This window comes from Orbicella franksi, chromosome 12 (assembly GCF_964199315.1).
Source record: "Orbicella franksi chromosome 12, jaOrbFran1.1, whole genome shotgun sequence".
Classification (NCBI taxonomy): domain Eukaryota; kingdom Metazoa; phylum Cnidaria; class Anthozoa; order Scleractinia; family Merulinidae; genus Orbicella; species Orbicella franksi.
This window is the reverse complement of record NC_138156.1, coordinates 25,436,773-25,455,646: the sequence shown is the minus strand read 5'-3', so window position 1 is coordinate 25,455,646 and position 18,874 is coordinate 25,436,773. Positions and strand designations below refer to the sequence as shown.

The 18,874-nt window shown below is 39.1% G+C and overlaps 1 protein-coding gene across 3 annotated transcripts in view; it reads right to left on the bottom strand.

Moving 5' to 3' along the window:
• LOC145464292 (serine/threonine/tyrosine-interacting-like protein 1) overlaps positions 1 to 18,874 on the bottom strand; it is a 25,072-nt gene extending 6,198 nt beyond the window's left edge. Inside the window, exons 1-12 of one of the 3 annotated variants that reach the window (XR_014041413.1) lie at positions 18,256 to 18,874; positions 17,576 to 17,624; positions 16,452 to 16,513; positions 15,303 to 15,402; positions 14,241 to 14,312; positions 13,420 to 13,487; positions 11,080 to 11,225; positions 9,850 to 9,977; positions 9,241 to 9,356; positions 7,585 to 8,372; positions 6,509 to 6,558; positions 2,666 to 6,374 (exon numbers count right to left, since the gene is read on the bottom strand). Coding sequence is in view for 1 of the 3 variants with exons in the window: in XM_081448139.1 (XP_081304265.1) it covers positions 8,241 to 8,372; positions 9,241 to 9,356; positions 9,850 to 9,977; positions 11,080 to 11,225; positions 13,420 to 13,487; positions 14,241 to 14,312; positions 15,303 to 15,402; positions 16,452 to 16,513; positions 17,576 to 17,624; positions 18,256 to 18,315 (933 nt within the window). In the remaining 2 variants the exon portion in view is untranslated. Of the gene's footprint in view, positions 1 to 675; positions 6,375 to 6,508; positions 6,559 to 7,382; positions 8,373 to 9,240; positions 9,357 to 9,849; positions 9,978 to 11,079; positions 11,226 to 13,419; positions 13,488 to 14,240; positions 14,313 to 15,302; positions 15,403 to 16,451; positions 16,514 to 17,575; positions 17,625 to 18,255 lie in introns of those variants that run through there. The other 2 variants (XR_014041412.1, XM_081448139.1) reach the window with 2 other exon arrangements.

The window sequence follows — 18,874 nt, the reverse complement described above, 5'->3', positions numbered from 1 at the left end:
ACATGCAGCTTAGATGAATAAAATATTATGTTTTAGCTCTATATCTCTAATATGCGATATAAAGCTATAAGGATCTACCACTCTATGACTCTACGGCCTTACATGAGACTGTTAACTTTTGAAACTTGCATATATTGTCAATATTAATAAAACTAAAGCGTACAGACGTACAATGCTACGAAAACTTCTACGGACAATTCAGTGTCCAAATTTGCGCCAGGTATATTATTTTGAGGGAAATCTCTTGCGTTGTGTATGTGCACGCGCTCATTTGCGTATGCTAATGACACAAAAATCACGCCCAGTAGGGACACATGATGCAATGCTGAGGAATCATTTTAATATATATACCACAAGGAATGAATGCTCGTTAGTTAGTCGTATCAAAACTGGATAAAAATAAGATATAAAGGAAGTACAAGTAAGAAAAGTCCCAAGATAAAGAAAAGAAAAAAAATTAACTTTAGAAATAAAGTAACTGGGCCATTGCATTTAATACATGCACCCCCATCCCCCTCCCTGTTGAGGAATATGTCAGGGGAAGGCAGAAAGTCGTGTACTTCTCTGTGAGGCAAGTTCAGCAATACAGGCATTCTTAAGGAAAATGAGCAAAAAAAAAAAAGCGGAATTCTTCAGTTGTGAAATCTAGATTCAAATTACATAGAATTTTCAAGGGGTTAAGCCATTTCTAATGGAATTCTTGAGAGCTTCGCCAATTTCTTGTGGAACTCTTCAGAGTTAAGTCAATTGTTAATGGTTTCCTTGGGGGTCAAGGTGTTTTCAACAGATTTCTTTATGGTTGAGAATGAAAGACCAGTCCTCAACAGAGAAGGTGTGGATATTAATTAAATGCAATAGATCATTAATGAAATGTTCTGTGAAATCATTCTCATTCTTCAACATACGTAAAAGAAGTAAATAATTAGGATTGTTCAGCCTTGGGTAATAATAATACTGGGCTGGGTACTGCCCAGCCTAGTATTTAGATGATAAAAACGAAACTTTTTATTTATTTGAACTCACGCTTTCACACCGGTACAAGCAACTCATTTTCATCAATCAATATGAAAATTTATTTCATATCTAATAAACCCAACAGGGTTAAAAAATCTGCTGGGTTCATAAGGCTGAGTTTTAAATAGCCCCCCCCCCCCCCCACCCCCCAGTTATTGCAAGCAAACACTTCGGAATTGACTTTTGTATCCTCTGGATGAAAAATGGAATGGCCCTTTACCAGCCATATTGGGCCATTCTATTTTAATATCCACCCCTCCCCCCTCCCTTATTAAGGGACTTTGACTTGTATGCCCTCAGAAAAGTAAACTTTTTATCCCCAAGAAAGGAATCTCAAAGTGCAAACAGACCTCCCCCTTCAGAATTTATTCAAAAATAAAAGGTGCCGACACAGTTGCCTCTAAAGAAATGGCCTTGAAAGGCTCCCCCCTCCTTCTCAGATTTCCTAGACCCTCAATAGCCCCTCAATAGCTAGGGGGAGGGGGTGCGGATAAAAAATGGAATTGGCCCATTGTTCATTCAGTTTGAACAAGCTTTGGTCTTAATTGTTACAAAATAAACAGTTGGCGGACAACAGGGGTGGCCATATCATACTACAGTAAAGAAACTCAGACGACAATTACAATTAACGTTCGATATATCCAGTGCTTATGCATCAGTCAATTCCAGCAGTGCCCATCCCCCCCCCCCCGGCTAACCCCCGGGCATTAGCATTTTTTTTAAAAAAATGGGCAAATTCCCCGGGGTGGGGAAACATTAGCTGTCTAAATGCCCCGGGGTGGGGACGAAGAAAGAGGGCAAATGCCCCGCCCCCGGGATCGTCGCCTTCCAACACCTCCGCAGTTTTTTAATTAATCAGTGAATAAAACGGTCAACTGTTCAGTATTTTAATGCAACGGTAAGACTTCAAGGACAACAGTACGTGTTAGTTGATTCTGATTATATTTATTTCTTTATATTTGTTTTTAGAAGTTTGCTAGAGGATAGCTGGGATTGCGGCGGACGTGCCCCGAGCCGCGAGCGATGATAGGCGCCTGTATTCGTAGGCTACTTTTTCTGTGAAGAATCAAGACATTTTAAATTATGATGCATTGCATTTTAAGCTCGCAAGATCTGTCTTCAAGATTGCATCATTTGAATTCGCAAACCTTAAGTATTTTAACTCCACTTTCATGAATTTAAAAAATGCTAGGCTAGTTTTGAATGCGAAATGCGAAATAGTCGTGTTCACGTCAGTTATTGTTTTGTGATAAACAAAATATAGTTCACCTTGTCGCTTATATTTATATGCTTACAAGTAATGAAGAAATATCTAAAATTGAGAAAACATAACTTTAAAAACAAGTTTCTCTAGTCCCTGACGGACAAGCCATTGTTCGACAAACGCCTCGTCTTTCCCGATGAACTCATCCATGGCACTTTCCAAAACACGTGTGTCGAATGCCCGGGGGTCGCCCCGGGGTACGCAAATGCCCAGCCCCCGGGCCGCGATAAAATTGCGGATGCCCCACCCGGACTGACAACTTGAGCAAATGCCCCGCGGTTGCCCGGGGAGGGGATGGGCACTGCTGGAATTGACTGATGCATTAAACTAAACTCGCCGTCTGCAGCGTACTCCAACGACACCCCAGATCAGAATTGAATTTCTTACCTGATTTAGAATGTTATACACCTCTGTGCACTCAGAGATAATACTTCCTGTTGACGACATCTGGTTTCTTCGGAGATGAGATATTTAGTTTCAAGCTTTGTTGTTCAAACCACGCACCTAAAGAAGTTCCCAAACATCGACGCCCTTTGTAGTCAGTACTTCATGTAAGATTACGGTGCTCGGTTCTGCCGCAAACTCAAAAGATCGCAGGCGGAAAATATCCGGATTCGAGAGAAAAACCAATCTCGTTCCCAGAGCCCACGTGTATTTTGGTTGGCGCTGACCAAAAAACTCGTGGGCTCTGAGAACAAGATTGCCATGTTTTAAATCAAGGTACACATGCGCGGTGAAACCGGAACTCCTAAAATCTTGGAGTCTGGAAACATTCTCGTCCCCAGAGCCTCCGTTTCTTTTGGTCACGTGGTCGGAGAAACGGAGGGCTTTGTAATTTTCATTTCTGCTGCGCATTCATTTTTTGTCAGCCAATGGAAAAATTCGAATTTTTTGGTGCGTCCAGAGCTACTCGTCAACGACATTTTAAGACGAGTAGCACTGGGGATGTATAAATAGACGCGTTTTACTCGTGTTTATACCTACCAAAGAATTTTACTATTGTTCAAATGGAGCAGAAGAAGAGCACACTACCGGGGTAGAGCGATATAGACTCCAGCTAAACCAACGGAATATGTTAAACAATGAACCTATGCGAGCCTTTTACTGTATAAAGCGAGGGAGCCGGGTTCAGGTGCCTTTCAATGGTGTCAAGCAAGGGGTGTGGTGGCCTTAGGGTAAGAGTTCGAGTGCGAGTTCGAGCCAAGTCCGGGAATGATAGTAACTGTCTTGCTAAAACCATTTTCCTCAGTCTAATAAGGCAAACAAATCGGAGCTCCATACCTGAATTATGATTTTCGCTAATTCTACTTAAACCTTCCTTTATAAGAAAACTCACTTGACTTGAATTTTGCTATTTTTACTACTTCCACGCCATTACCACATCATTTTTGCGTCCTTTATTTTTTTTATTTTTTTCACTGGAATTTATGTTAATATCACCCAACGTAATTTCCTGCCTCCTCGAGTGTGTAGATGCAACTATGTAAACACGGAAAAAGTCCTATATTGTTTCAATAAAATATCGTCACTTCGTGTTTACAAACTCTCATCTAAACGCACCTATCGACCAATGAGAGCGTGCATAGTATCTCAATTATTTTATGATAAGAACTACTTATTATTTATTTATTTATTATTTTTATTTATTTATTACAATTTATGGCATATAAAAACAGAAGCCAAAGGATGAAATGCAAAAGAGCCAAAGACCCCATATTAAACACTTATTAAAGACCCCATATTAAATACTTATTAAAGACCCCATATTTAGCTCTTATTAACCGAGCAGGAAGTCTGTATGGGAGAATCTTGACCGAGGTCGTGAGTACAGACCGAACGCAGTGAGGTCTGTACACACGACCGAGGTCAAGATTCTCCCATACAGACCGACTTAGCTCGGTTAATAAGATGTTTATTATATGGCAAAGAAGAAAACTTTAATTCGTTTAATGTAACTGGTTTGCTGACATTTTGCTAGCGAACGGCGACGAGGTTAACTTAAACCTGCCGAAATTTGCTCGTCCTCTTTACTTCTTTTTTTGTCATCAGGCTTTTTGGCACTTCCATAAATGATTGAGAAGAAAATAAAAGAAAATGTTAAACATTTTTGTATTTTAGTTTGCTACTTTTTCAACGCAAAATGAAACCGGTCTACAGATGCCGGTCTAGATGGGAAAATCTAGACCGCGGTCAATATCGTTTTCAGCCAATCAAATGCGTGAATTCGGTAGTTCCCAGTCCTTGTGAGACACAGCCATATAATAATAAATACTTATTAACCGAGAGTGAGGTCTTAACGGGAAAATTGCAAACCGAGACCTTGCAATGTTAACCGAGCGATAGCGAGGTCAATGCGGCAATGCCGAGCTCGAGCTTTGAGATTTTCCCGTGACTGAAGACTGAACATTCGAGGTTAATAAGTAGTTTATTACATGGCTTATCAAAAGCTGTTTGGCTGTGTTATTCGTCCCGTCCGGCACCAAGTAGATCGTAATTTAACATTGTGAATTTGCTGTTCTTCTAATAATATAATTCACTCTCAGAGTTTTCATATCACTCATCGTTTTCAGCTGCAACAATTTTCAGAAAAACAACTTTAATTACCCTTTGCCTTGTTTTTTTCAGGCGGGTAATCCACCAGTGGGCATTACATGAGAATAATGCCCTAGAATTAACCAATCCGAACTCGCGTTATACCGGCGACAAACAGCAGCCAAATTATAATGCATGTCATTGCATGGCTAAAATATCTGACAGAACAGTTTGTAACATATAGTGGAGTGCTAGTGTAAACAATGTAATGAACGGCGTTAGTGACTGTTAAGGCTGGTTTTCACTAGAGCCTAAGCACAAGCACAAGCATAAGCATAAGCACAAGTGAAAAAAGCCACAACATAAACATAAGCAGAAGCAGAAACATAAGAAGAACAAACCCACTTATTTGTCTTGTGTTGTTTTCACTAGTAACGCGTTCGAAGTAAGCACAAGCACAAGAAAAACAGAACTGTTCGTTTTCCTTGTGCCTATGCTCTAATGAAAACCAGCCTTTGGTGTTGGTGACTTTTTAGTATACCCCTACTAGAGGACCCTAGAGGGATACAAGAAACCACGAGGGATATAATTTTATGCCACCTTACTCATTCGACCCTTACTGATGTTTTGTTTGTGTTTTTAAAAATCTGACCACCGGTAGGCCATAGGGTAGGCCCACAGGGTAGGCCATGGCCTACCCCACGTTTTGTCCACACCCCAGTAATGTCCACAGAAGGTGAATTAAACTGATGGTTCATCTACGTCAGGTGTAACACTGGGCTCAGTAACGAAACACACTAAGATTAAACATATTATTCTAAACTCCTAAGCGATGGACCATCATGTTTTGGAGGAGAAGGTTGGGCTATTTCCAATAGAAAATTCCTGCACAGCAAGAACTGCTGAAAAAAAATCTTGCAAGGGGAGCCATGGGGAAAAAAATTGAGGAAGTTCTTTCTATTATCATTATTTTGAATTTCGACATTAAAAACATTCTTGCACAAGTTATTGCCCACCAAAAAGAAAAAAACCCATGCACAACCTAAAGGTGAGAAAGAAATGTCATGCCCCCCAAAATTGCCCAACCCCCAGCCCCTCAAAAAAATTGATAATGGTCCATCCCTAAATATCCGTAGAAGTAGCATGACATGGAGTGATGTAATGTTGAGTACAAGTGGTGTGCATGGTTGAGGAAAGAGGGCAAAATCAAGAGCTAGCTAACAGAGAGTTTTTGAAGTTAATTAAAATAAAGGATGATCCAAAGAAATGTATCTTTATGAGTGATATTCAGAGCAAAATAAAGCAAACAGGATATTTTCAAGAAGAAATGCGAATTTTGATTTTGACATTAGCAGGTGAAAGTCAGGCATAACAATTAACAGAGTTTTTTTCATCAAAAATATGGTACAAAAGTTTTTCCAAAGAGGGTTGCCGTAGTATGTATTGTAAACATTGTATGCATTGCTACATTTCCCCATTCCTCTGAATGTTTAAGTACCTCAATGAGTCATACACACTGTTATATGTGAACAAATATGTTCTCAGGCTTTCCTCTTGAATTTTCCTGTGAGAAAAAAAGAAAAGCCAATTTCACATTATTTTATGATTGATTTCACTCTCATATGTACAATGTACTTGATCATACCTCCAATCTTTTAATATCGAGACCTACAGGAAGCAGTTAAAAACAGACATTACCTTGTCAACATTTCTTGCAGTTGCTCTGTTTGGCAGAACAATTTCCATACCTGTCATGCGACAGAGAAAGAAACGAGATAATCTAACATTCACCAAGCAATCCAGGCAGCCAAAAAACCAACAAAAAAACCAGCACAAAGTAAACTAGAAATGAACTTTTACATGACACTGACTGTCATCTGACCTATCCTAAGTTGTTAAAAAATGTTAAATGTTAAATGCTTATAGTGGTCGATGGACTTAGCTACAACTAGCTAGTTTTCAGGCATGCCACTTAAACTGAAAGAGAAAATTTTTGCAAATTAACATAACAGGCTCAAAAATACCAACTCGCGGGAGGCAGACAAGTTGGCTATCTACAAGCGTGATCAAGGAGCTGAACTGGAGTCTACCAAGAAACAACTCCAGCTTAGTGGTCAGAGCAGGACCTAAACTCGTGACCTTCGGATTTTATGCACAAATTCTTCTTATGAACAGGGGTTCCCTTCATACAAGAAGTCTAACTACTGTTTTGTCGCTGTCAGATACTAGAACCAAGAACAGTAGTCTGCTTGTGATGTATCAAATGTGTCCCCATCAGTCAGTAGCCTAATTTTCCTCAAAGTAATATTATTAAAAGTATAATTATCTCAGAGTATTCTTTTTGTTGTCATCTTAAAGCTTAAGTTGGAAAGGGGTTGCGAAAAGATACACAGAAAGTTTCGACACTGGGACTTTTCCACGAAGGACATTTCTCTCCCCTTTCTTCACAAAATGCTAATTGCAAATTAAGGTTTTCCAAAATTCGTCTGGCTGGTTTAGAGCGAGTGTTTCCTTCCTTTATTTTGTTTGACTTCTCAAACAATTCAGTCTGATGCCTCGCATTGTTGTGAGTGCATGCACTGCTTTTTAATCTGGGGCAGTGCTGATCATGAAATGTGACAGTGATAGATCTAGTAGCTTTTTCTCACGATTATTTTTTGCGATTTTGGCGAAACAATAGAATCGTGACGTCTTCGCTTCTTCCAAAACTGGCAAACTACCGGACTGTTTAGTAACACCCGAGAACTTAACGTTTCATATGCTAGTCTACATACATTTTCAAAAGTGACCGTTCCTCTTTGAATCGGTGACATGCTCTTTCACTCCTAACGGGTACTTGCAATTCCAAAACAACGCATTTGTGGCACAAAACCCCTTAAAATGCCGCAAAAGCTCTCGCTGTGGACCTCTTGAGGCTAAACATCCTAAGAAGTACTAAAACTGCTTTTTTTAACCCCTAACAAGGTGACGAGCACCGTCGTCCTTTCTATATGAGAGGCCCCCACCCCCTCCCGGGACGCATCCGAGTTAATAGTCAAGAAACAACCGCCCGGGACCACTGTTTGGAATCCGCCAACAGAAGGAGCAAGTGAGGGACGGACACGTAATCCGGAGAGAAGGCGAAGTGAGTGGCGAGGGGTTTCCGGTATGGCAGTCGGGCACATACTCCTATCAAGCTGAGAAGTAGGAAGAAATGAGGGAAAACAACAATGATCAAGAAAGTAGGCATTTGAAATCAATCTTTATATTTTTTACAAAGTGGATGAGAACATCTTCCTATTTAAACGTTACTGAATGCATAAGACCGATATATTTTATTTACACGGTACTAAAACATTATCAAGTGTCAACCATTTTTAAAAAAGAGACCCTAATTTTGGCCGAAAAGTTAAACGTTTTGTAAGTAAGTTAATTTTTTTTCCATTGCTTGCTAATATTCTGGTTCACTGATGTCAGTGACAATAGAACCAAACATCTTTTCTTCCCAGCGAGACAACTGCTCAATGAAGCCTCTTGTTGGTTGAATGTTTTCTCTGCATTTCTTCACGTGGTTGTACGCATCCTGAAAGAAAAACAAACCTTCGTAAGTGTAGTTATTCCGGGGGGGGGGGGTACTCCCTTATATGGCCTATATAGGTATGTGCGGCCCTAAAGGATATGGTTTGTATCCGTTTTGGTCACAAATAGGGCATCGATTTTGGCCCTTTTGGTCATAAACAGGATATGATTTTCGCACTCTAGTCTTAAATTGTGTATGTTTTTTTTAGAAGAAGCTACATTTTCATCATTATCAATAAAACCATTGGTCTGAAATAGCGAATTTTGGTCATAAATAGGCCTAGGGTAAGGAGTTTTGGGAAGCAGGCCGCAAACCCCCCACAAAATTTTTCTGGGAGTTACCCCCCGGGTCCCGAGGATATATTAGACCACTAACCTCATAGAGAGGAGAAAAATGCAAACAAAAGAAATCGCCATACGGAAATAAAGGAACAGGACGGGACGGGATCGGGGCGGGGTGCAGGGAGAAAGCACTTTTACTTTCCACTCCCCTTTTTCTGCTTTTCTCTCAGAGGAGCTCCAAGACAGTAAAGAAATTGCTGACGAATTTTTGGCAAGAAGTGACATACACTCTATCCAACATGTAACGGTGATCCCGGCCAACTAGTATAAAGTACAAGTACTTTACACTTTACTTTGCCATTCTTCAGCCACAAGCTTACCATTTTCACATCACTTGCTATTTTTTTCCTGGGGACCTTGAACCCAGGTATTACCTATACTGCCACGCTGATGAGGCCTAACAAGGCTAAATAGTTGTGGATAGGTGTTTTTGATCTACAAACAGTTTTCATGATTCACAAGTAAGGTTACACAAAGGAGTTAAATTTAATTGAAGGGCATATAACTATTGTTTGAAAAAGCAAGGTCACCTTCAGAGAGACTTTTTTGTTCCACATGTAATAAGCCATCGCTACAGCCACACTGCGACTAATACCCAATGTTGAACTCAACAGAACTGTTCGGCCATCTTTAGTTTGATGATCATCTGAAAGGCAAATGCAAGCAAAGAATTAATCTTGATTGGAATAGCAGGCTGGCGAAAGATTGTCTCCTTTGTCACATTGTATATTTGTGGGTCGTCACATGACGCTTCTACCCACAAAGTGCAGTCACGAATAGGAGACGGGAGAATTTAATAATACAACCACATTTATGTTGCTTGGAAAGAAAAGATGACATATGCATAAAGCTTGAATTTGTTCCAAGCATAACATATATCAGACAGAAAACGAACACATTCCAGCCATAGAAATTATGAGATGCAAGTGGAATTGGATCGGTTAAACATTACAGAAGTCAGCATTTGACAGCCCCTACAGGTGCTGGAATGGAACCCACAGAGTAAAAGGAACAACTTTGTGAAGGTCATCAGTGGAGGAGCTGAAAAAGCTAACATTATTATTATTATTAACTGCTCAAAACAGAATCTGTTGGGAATGTGTGGATGATAGCCTATCTTCCACATTCTGTTTTCTTACCAATGAAATGAATAATGTCAGACAGGTGTGAGTAGAGATCTTCTCCACCATTGTCCTCTATTGGTATTGTCAGAACTTGCTTGACTCTCTTCTCACCTTTACCCAGTGTCATACCCTCTGCAGCAAATCTGCACCCAAATATTAAACCAATATTAGAACACAAGGTTTCAAAATGTAGCGAAATTATGACTAAAACACACCTTAGCTGGGTTGGTTCCCAAAAAATACCACCTGTATACAAGAGGGTCATACAGGGGTATTCTCATGATGTGTGATTTCCATGAAACACGAATTTAAGAAATTATTCTTTGTGATCTGTGACCTGAAGATAATTGGGTGGCCCGTGAAGAACTTGAATTACTAATCAATATTCATGATTTCACCACTCTATTCTTGGTGATTTTGAGTCCTCCAAATGGTTAGAGTCCTCTATCAAAAAGGACTCAAAAGTGATTTAGGTGTGTGATTTACATATGGAGCCTTAATACTTAGCAGGGTTTCCAACATTACCTGGTGCCCGATGCAAGTCAGATCACCGGGTACTTCATGCACTTGCACCGGGTACCTATTGTCAGGAAGTTTATAAATACGCATTTTTATTTCACCAACATAATCACGATCTTCTCTTTCTTAGGCAGCTATTATAGGTATCTTTCAAACTTCCAAAACAAGAGCAATATTATTTTGGCGGGTGTTGCGTACATGTATTAGATTTGTCCAATGATTTGTCAGCATGTGCACATTTTCCATTGAAGCCTTTTATAACTGAACTTCCAAAGAGACTCATCTTGCAAACAGCTCCAAAAAAATCACTTTTTTGTGCTACAAATGCACCAGAATGTGCCTCAACGCACACAGATTTTCAAAATTTTCCAGGCCCAGCACCCTGTCTTCCTAATGCAGGAGTGGGTAACCCAATTAGGGATATAATTTCCCCACATGGCTGCCCATTACTGTGACCTAGTTGTGTTACGCCTACTTTCCGATTTCCTCCTGCTACTTTATTTCAATTTGAAAATCTTGTACTTAGACTTTAATTCATGATTTTGCTTTCTTCAAACACTCTTTCTGCCATATGAGCATGCAGGTTATTAAAAAGAGAACTTTACTTGCTTTTTTTTCATGAATCTTCAGGAATATGAAATTTTGACATCCATGATCTGTGATTCACTATGTTTTCTGCTCGTGAACTGTGCCAGAGTCAGTACAACCCTCATACAAGGCACTTACATTGTGTCATTTTGTTTTCCAACTATCACATTTGCCTTGACTTTGAGATCCTTGATTACTCTCACTGCCTGAGACTGTAGGAATGTTGCCACATACAAGAAACCAGGTATAATCTCCACTGGATAAGTGTTGATGACATCTAGTTCCTGTTAATAAATTGATGTAATGGCATTACGATAATAATTATTACTAACTGTTAACTTATGATCTTTTGGATGGAAGACAGGGTCTGGATTGCCCCTTCAGAAAACATACTCCAGGCTTAATTATCATTCCTCGTACAAAATCTGGATCATGTGTACTATTAAAGCATCCTCAGACGAGTTTCAATCAATACGCTTGATCAATACCCTAGATTGACACCCCATCGATACTCAATCAACACCTCAGCTGACACTTTATCAACACTTGATTGACATCTCGGTCAACAGTCAGTTAAGGACTGACTAATTTTTGCTAGCAAGCCATCGAGTATTGATCAATGCATATCAGTCGGCTGACAATCAGCCAACTATCAACCGACTGTTACTTGAGTGTCGACGGAGACATTGATAGAGTGTCAACTGAGTAAGGGAAGCATGGCAACAGAACAGCATGTAAATGGAAAATTTACTTTTTTATTCTTTTCAAGTGACCTCAGTCTCTCAGTACGTATATGTAGTGGCCGCCATATTTTTGAAAACAAGAGTGGCATTCCTATAACACCATATAATGAACGCATGAGTGATGCAAGCACATCGCCAAATGCTCGCAGGAGTTTTGATTTGAAGGTCACGTATCAATTACCCTGGGTGAGAGGTTTTACTTACAAAGTTTCCGGTGTCAGTCATGTCTCTATTGGGCAATTCCAGAAAATATCCATACCCAACCACGGACAGCTTCCATGTTTTAACCCCCCCCCCCCCTTGCCTTTGGAAATTCCAGAATGCGTTACCCCCCTCCCCCCCCCCCCCCCCATGCCCTCAGAATTTCATAATCGTCAAACCCCCTACCCTTTGGAATTCCGCTTTTTTTTGGAAGTACATTTTCGACTTGGCAACCCCTATATGAACAAATGAACATGAATTTATGCCTCCTTAAGGCTGTGATCTTATTAGCAGCAAGAAAAACCTACCGCGTATGGACAGGCTGTGCAAACTCCTTTTTAAGTCCGAATTTGGCTATAAAAATAAAAACCACTTACGATAATTTTCCTCCTCTTTGTTTTCTTGTGTTGTTTTGACGTTTTGAAAGCAAAATAGCTCAAATTCAGAATGTTAAAATCTTTCAGCAGTCAAAAATACCATCGAGTCTGACAGTCCAAATGCTTAATAACCTGGCAGGCATTCCCTGGAAGCGAGGGACTGGTGCGAGTTTTTTGATGTTCATTGGATGGGAGATGGGAGCAAAGAGAAAGTAAGATATATTTTCAGATTTTATTCATCTGACAAGAAATTCATCAAGGTAAATGTGAAACCCACATTTTACTGTTCACTTCTATAAGTAATGAGCCTAAACATGTGTCTGATCAATCGATGCTTGTCTTCTGCTTCCACGGTCATACGTTCGTGGTCTATTTACGAACTACAAAAGTCCACAACAATAGCGTTTTCAAGGAACTCACTCTACTCCTTCTACTCCAGAAATCCCACCTGTGAAATCCCCCCATGCCTTCAGATTTCTAATCATAAATACCCCCCTATTCCTTCAGAATTCCAGTTCAAAGAACCCCCTCCCCTTTGGAAATCCTAAAAGCCGTCCATGATATAGGTATAGATATTTTCTGGAATCGCCCATTGTGACCCACGCAAAAAAATTCGCTGCTTGTGCCAGTGGCCTTGGGCTGCCAAAGTGAAGGGTGAAGTGGGGTTCTATAAAATTTTAGACAAATTGAGACTTGGAAGTGACTTTGTATGATATTGGTTTAGACAGTAAATGTTAGACTATAATAGTGAAAACATTCCTACATGGAAAATAGCTAGTCTGGGATAGGGTAGGGGGTTTTGGTGCCTAGTCTAAAATAGGGTCGCAAAATCAAGCTGATGATGGTCTAGTATAGGGTGAGGGTTTCAGTATCTCAGCAGCACACCCCCACATGGACCCAAACCATTCACAGAGTACCCCTTTTGGGAATCTACATTGTAAAATGAGATCATATGGGATGACATACATTAAAATGCATAGGAGATCTCTTTATTAGTTAATTCACCACAGTCAATATTATACTCTTTACTGTAACATAAACAAAACATCATCTTATTAATCATCTTATTAATTAAAACATTTTTGGAAATAATTCATTGGTGAGGAGATGCATGGAGGCCATGAAAAGAATCTAATTTGAATAGTGCACAAACTTACCCTAGGCATGTAAATGATCTTCTGAGTACGAAGAAATGGGTACAATGCTGAAAATTCCTCATATCCACCTGAAAATAGAGAAATATAAAACTGTTTCTCTATGCCATAAAGCTCTAAACTAGCCTGCAGGCTGCAGGCTGCAGGCTAAAGTTTGAGGAACACACATGAGAGTGGAGAGGTTTCTGACACCTCTTCACCAGACCCCTCCCTGCTAGACAACTTTGCTTGCAGACTCACCCTTCACCACTCACATGTGCGGACTCAGAGCTGAGCCTGCTTGTGGGCTAGCTTAAAACCTGAGGATCAAATCCAAGTGTGTAACCCTATAAGACTTCATTAAAGTCCTTTATCTAGACTTTGAGACAGAAAGAAATGCACAAAATTGAGAAAACAAAGAGTTGTAACAAAGGATTTGAGATCCTGAGATCAGAAAAATGGATTTATTTGACATCAAACTAAGCCTAGGAGTATCAATCTGTCTAATATTAACTGAGTGGTAGCAGCCCAATTCTACCGCAAGTCACCACTGAGAGCTAATCGACTACACTAAAATCGTTTGAATTATCCCATAAATTGAGATGTTCAACATGCAAAGTCCACAATCTTCCTCATTCATTTGAGGTCAGTAATTATCATTTATTTGTCATTAATTTGTTCTGCTAATAACCGGAAACATTGCCAGCTTCACAGTTTAACGGTCTTTCAGCTGTCTACATGGCATGTCGAAAGATGGCATGTTGAAAGATGGTTGAAAGATGTCGTCTATGCCATAACACTGAAAGCAGGTGAAAGTATACAAAAAAAATGTTCCAAAAAGATACCTTTGACAACTTTTACAGGATTCTTGCTTCCCATTTCCCACATCAGCTTGGCACAAGACAAAGCAGTGCTGTCTGAAAAATAATTTATGTCTTATTATAATCACGATATCAAACTTAACTCAATATTAAGATAACATGACTCAGAATAAGCAGGGGAAGCATTATTAAAAGTTACCATTGCTTGCATCTAAGCATGAACAAGTCAAAACATGCTCTAATTGGGTGTCAAACATGGCATGATTTGTCATCAAACATTTGAAGTTTAGCAGACCGTAACACAAACCTTCACACTCAAAATGTTTAAAATCAGTTGTCAATGTCCTTCGGGGATATATACTGAAAGACTCTGAAAGTCTTGCTCCCGCCAACATTTCATGGTAACCATTAATTATACTAGAAGTAAAACCACATTCACGAAAGTCGTATGCATACTGACACAGGTCAGGGTCAATTTCTCTGAAGAAGTCTTCAATGTCCAATCTTTCTGCCATTTCGTGTGCTGAACTTTAAGTGCGAAAGTTCATGCCACGGTCTGCTGAACTTTGAATGTTTGATGGCCAATCATGCCTCGTTTGACACCCTGTTAGAGTATGTTTCAGCGTCATGTGTTCATGCTTAGATGCAGGCGATGATATCACTTGAGACAATTGATTTGAACTAAAGTTTTTTATAAGTACAGTCATTAACTACCTGAATAATTTGGGTGTACGTATTCAAATTTAGTTGCCAGCAAAAGTATTTCAGTAAAAGGCGTGAAAAGTTAGTCACCAGTGATAAAAATTTGGTTGCACTGGCGACCCCAGCGGTCGCAACGTCAAACTCTCTTTTTAGTTATTAATATTGATAAACCCCAATATAAATATCACAAGTCCCTTTGAAGGTCCCGGTAAAACTTATTTTAATGATACCTTGTTTTTAACTAAATAAATGCAAATAACAAAAATTATTACTATTATGTTAACAAGTCATGTTGATTTCTTGGAATGTTAATTTCTTGGAATGTTATTTTTTGCCACCGTTGATTAATTTTGATTACAACACCCATAAACTGAAAGAACTCACTTTTGTCTTTAAGTGAACCAGTGTTACTGTCGTAAACTACAACATGTTCCTTGGTCTGCAACTCAGCATCGTGAGGAATGGTGAAAGCACCGATATCATTCTTAAGAGAAACAAGAAATTTAAACTAGTTATTACAATTTTTGGTGAACATAAATTAAAGCTGGTGCATTAAATATTAAAATAACATCTCATGCTTCTTTTTTTTTAATAATTAATGTGTGGTTCTAGCAAATATCCATATCCATCCCATGAAGGATCACTGGAAATTCTGAAGCAGTGGAGGGTTGCAAAACCCAAATTTTGTTTAGAAGGGACCATAACCATGCTAAATTGGAATTTTTGGTCTTTGAAGATCAAAACAAAAAACCTTCCATACATGATCATGAGGAAGGTATGGATATATTCTACAACCACACAATGCATCACTAGATGACAAGCTAAACATGTAATTTCAAACATTATTATCATTATTATTTAATTGCATAATTTCTAAATTTTGAATTCATTTTATTAGTCATCCATTACTTACTAACTACAGACTTTTTTATGGTGACATCACAACTGCACAAAGACCTCTGGAAATTGCACTTAAGACTGCATGCACCAGAGATGATAGAAATTAAAGGAGTAATACAAAATTTGGTCTAAATTAGTTGTGCATGTGACAACACAATGAAATCTAGTTTGAATAATATTCTCACTTTTTCAAGCAAACAACATTATTTATAGTAATTATACTCATCTGAAAAACATTTGACTTTTTTAATTATCCATCATTTAATGTTCAGCTACTGCCAGTAGTGATCTGATTTATCCCCATCCGCTCATTCCAAAAAGTGGCCCCCTTCTGATAAGTCACATACATGTACCAATGAAAGTAATTGCCGGTATGAATCAAATGAGTCTAGCTTGTGTTACTGTGAGTCACATCTCTTGAATTATTATGTCTATTGTGATTCATTGTCAAAGTGCTGTAACACAAAAATTGTGAGGTTAAATGAAAAAAAGAAATAAGCACCATATCCCTAATTTACAGTGTGTAACAATGCCTTTCTAAATTATAAACAACCTGTTTCCTAATGAGCTACCAAAAATAAATTAGCACCCAAAATGAATTCAGTTATCACTGTGTGCCTTTATTCAACTAACCCTTGGAGCAAATTTTGCTGTTATAATGTGGCTTTCATTGTAGTCATGACGTTGTCTTGTATCTGCAAAACACAATCAATCAGAGTGTCACTAATTTCATTTTGTGCCTTGTGAGGAATGAGCCAGGGGGGAACTCCCCTATGAAAAGGTCATGGATCGCAGCTTGTCATCTCACTTAGTATAGGGGTATAAATCAAGGGTTCTGCGGTCTTACTTAAGGCATTCAGGATGACATGCCACTATTTTTAACTGTCAAAGTATCTTTTACGGTGCATATTGATAAAAGTGCTCTTAATTCAAAGGAGTCAAATAAAGCTCAAGCCACGTCCAGATTGATATCCTTTACATGTTTAGTTCAAATTTTCTGATGAGCATCCCTGACCTTTTCATAGATATGGGAGTCTCTAACCCTTTAATACAACTTCACCAGAAAATTGTTGTGCCTTTTTAACACACTTTCCTACAGTACACACATTGCACCGGCCCTTTCAATAATCTTCTTGGATTAAAGTAGCTGGCCCCTTAGAAATCTAAAAGAATCATGTGTTAGGTGCACCTGTTTGAAATGATTTTAATGGCCCTTTTAAAGATGTTTGTGTGAACATTTTCCAGTTGATAGGTAATTTTAAAATTTTTACTGCAGTCAGATAATGAGTTACTTGTGTCAGAAATACAAAAAAAATTGGGGGTCACCAACTTTGTTTCCGGGGTAATTAAGCGTTTTGAAAAATTGGCACACATAATTCAGCATGGTCTACAGGGGTTTAAAAGTTAAAAATAACAAAGGTGAGTGGAAAACGATCTTAGTCATATTTTGTAGGAGTGGGTCTGTTGCATAAATAATTCCAAACATCACCAACGTTTTCACAAAACTTAACCCTTCAAACCGTCACACAAATAAATGGAACACTAAAAAGAACGGAATTTGATGGTGCATTTTGCAAAAAATGGTACATTTAGTTGATAGATTTTCTTCATTTTTTCGCTAAACGTAGAAAGTTGGTAGAGAAAATGATCTATCAAAAGAGAAATAGGGGTCACCGAACGTCCAAGGTCTTTAAATCCAGGCGAAGCTATAGCAATGGCCATCTGCCCTATCATTGTTCATTTTATTACGAACATACCCAAAAGAAGCAAATAATTGGGATCACTCAGCCTTGGGTAATGCCCAACCTAAGAAGATGATAAAAACAACACTTTCAACTGACCTTTATTTCAAACTGTCTATTATTTGTAAGTGGTTTTCTGCACCAGGTTCAAACATTTGCTGGGTCCACATGCAAGGCCAAGTTTTGTAAAATAAAACCAGTTTTTTTCTCATGTTCCCAACCCCTTTTCTTTCATACAACCCTTTTCTGTCCACTGGAAGGGCTAAGAGAGATGAATCAGAGTGGATCGATATATGACTCAAAATTTAAAGTGAATGGCCCTTAGCTAAGCTTAGCTTCACCAGCAGTGTTGTAAATACAGTTTGAAAAAGCTTTAGCCTTGATCATTATTACCAACAAGCTGCCTATCACGAAATAAAGAAGTTGGCAGATGATGGAGGTGGCAATATATATCATACAACAGTAAAAAGATTCATGAGGCAACGACTGTAGTAATATCGTTCAGGCCCCAGTTGCTCAAAAGGTAGGTAACACTATCCACTGGATAAATCACTATCCAGCGGATAGCGTGGTTTGTTTTGTCAACACTTATCCATTGGATAGTGATTTATTCACTGGATAGCGTTATCCACCTTTCGAACAACTGGCCTGGGGCCCGAGCTTTAAAACTCAGAGAAAACTGTCAAATTTTTTACCTGATTGAGAATATTATACACCTCTGTGCACTCAGATAGAATAGTCCCTGTTGACGACATCTATTTTCTACCCAAGTGCTAGTGAACAAATTAGTTTTAAGCTTTGCACTTCAAAACAGTAACTGTTAAAAGAAGTCGACTTCCACCGCCGCCATGTTTGTTTTCGTTCTCGTGCGTCTCGTTGCTATTGGTCGCCAGTCAATCGGTTGCGGTTCCTATGCGTCAACCAGGGGAGGGGTAGGGAGTGGGTTCGGGACTGGTTCCTCTACGGTTCATTTTGGACTGGAAACCGAACAGAACCAATTTCACTCGAACCGGATCATAATAAGGCTCTTAAATTTTTGCGCAATTTTCTTAAGGACCATGCATACATGCCCCCAGTTGCCCCTTGAAAGGAAACCTGTGGCTCCGGATAAGAATTTACTTTGGAGGGAAGAGTGAGGGACGAGGGTGAAATTGCACCTGTGAACTGTTTCCTGTGTTTCAGCCAAGAGTTGATTGGGAAACTACAATTAGTTCAGTAGAGGAAGTTTTGAACAAGATAGCAAATTTAAAAAGAATCATATTTCTTAGATAACGTCCTCTCTCGCTCCCACTAACTGCTCCTGGGTCTCGACGA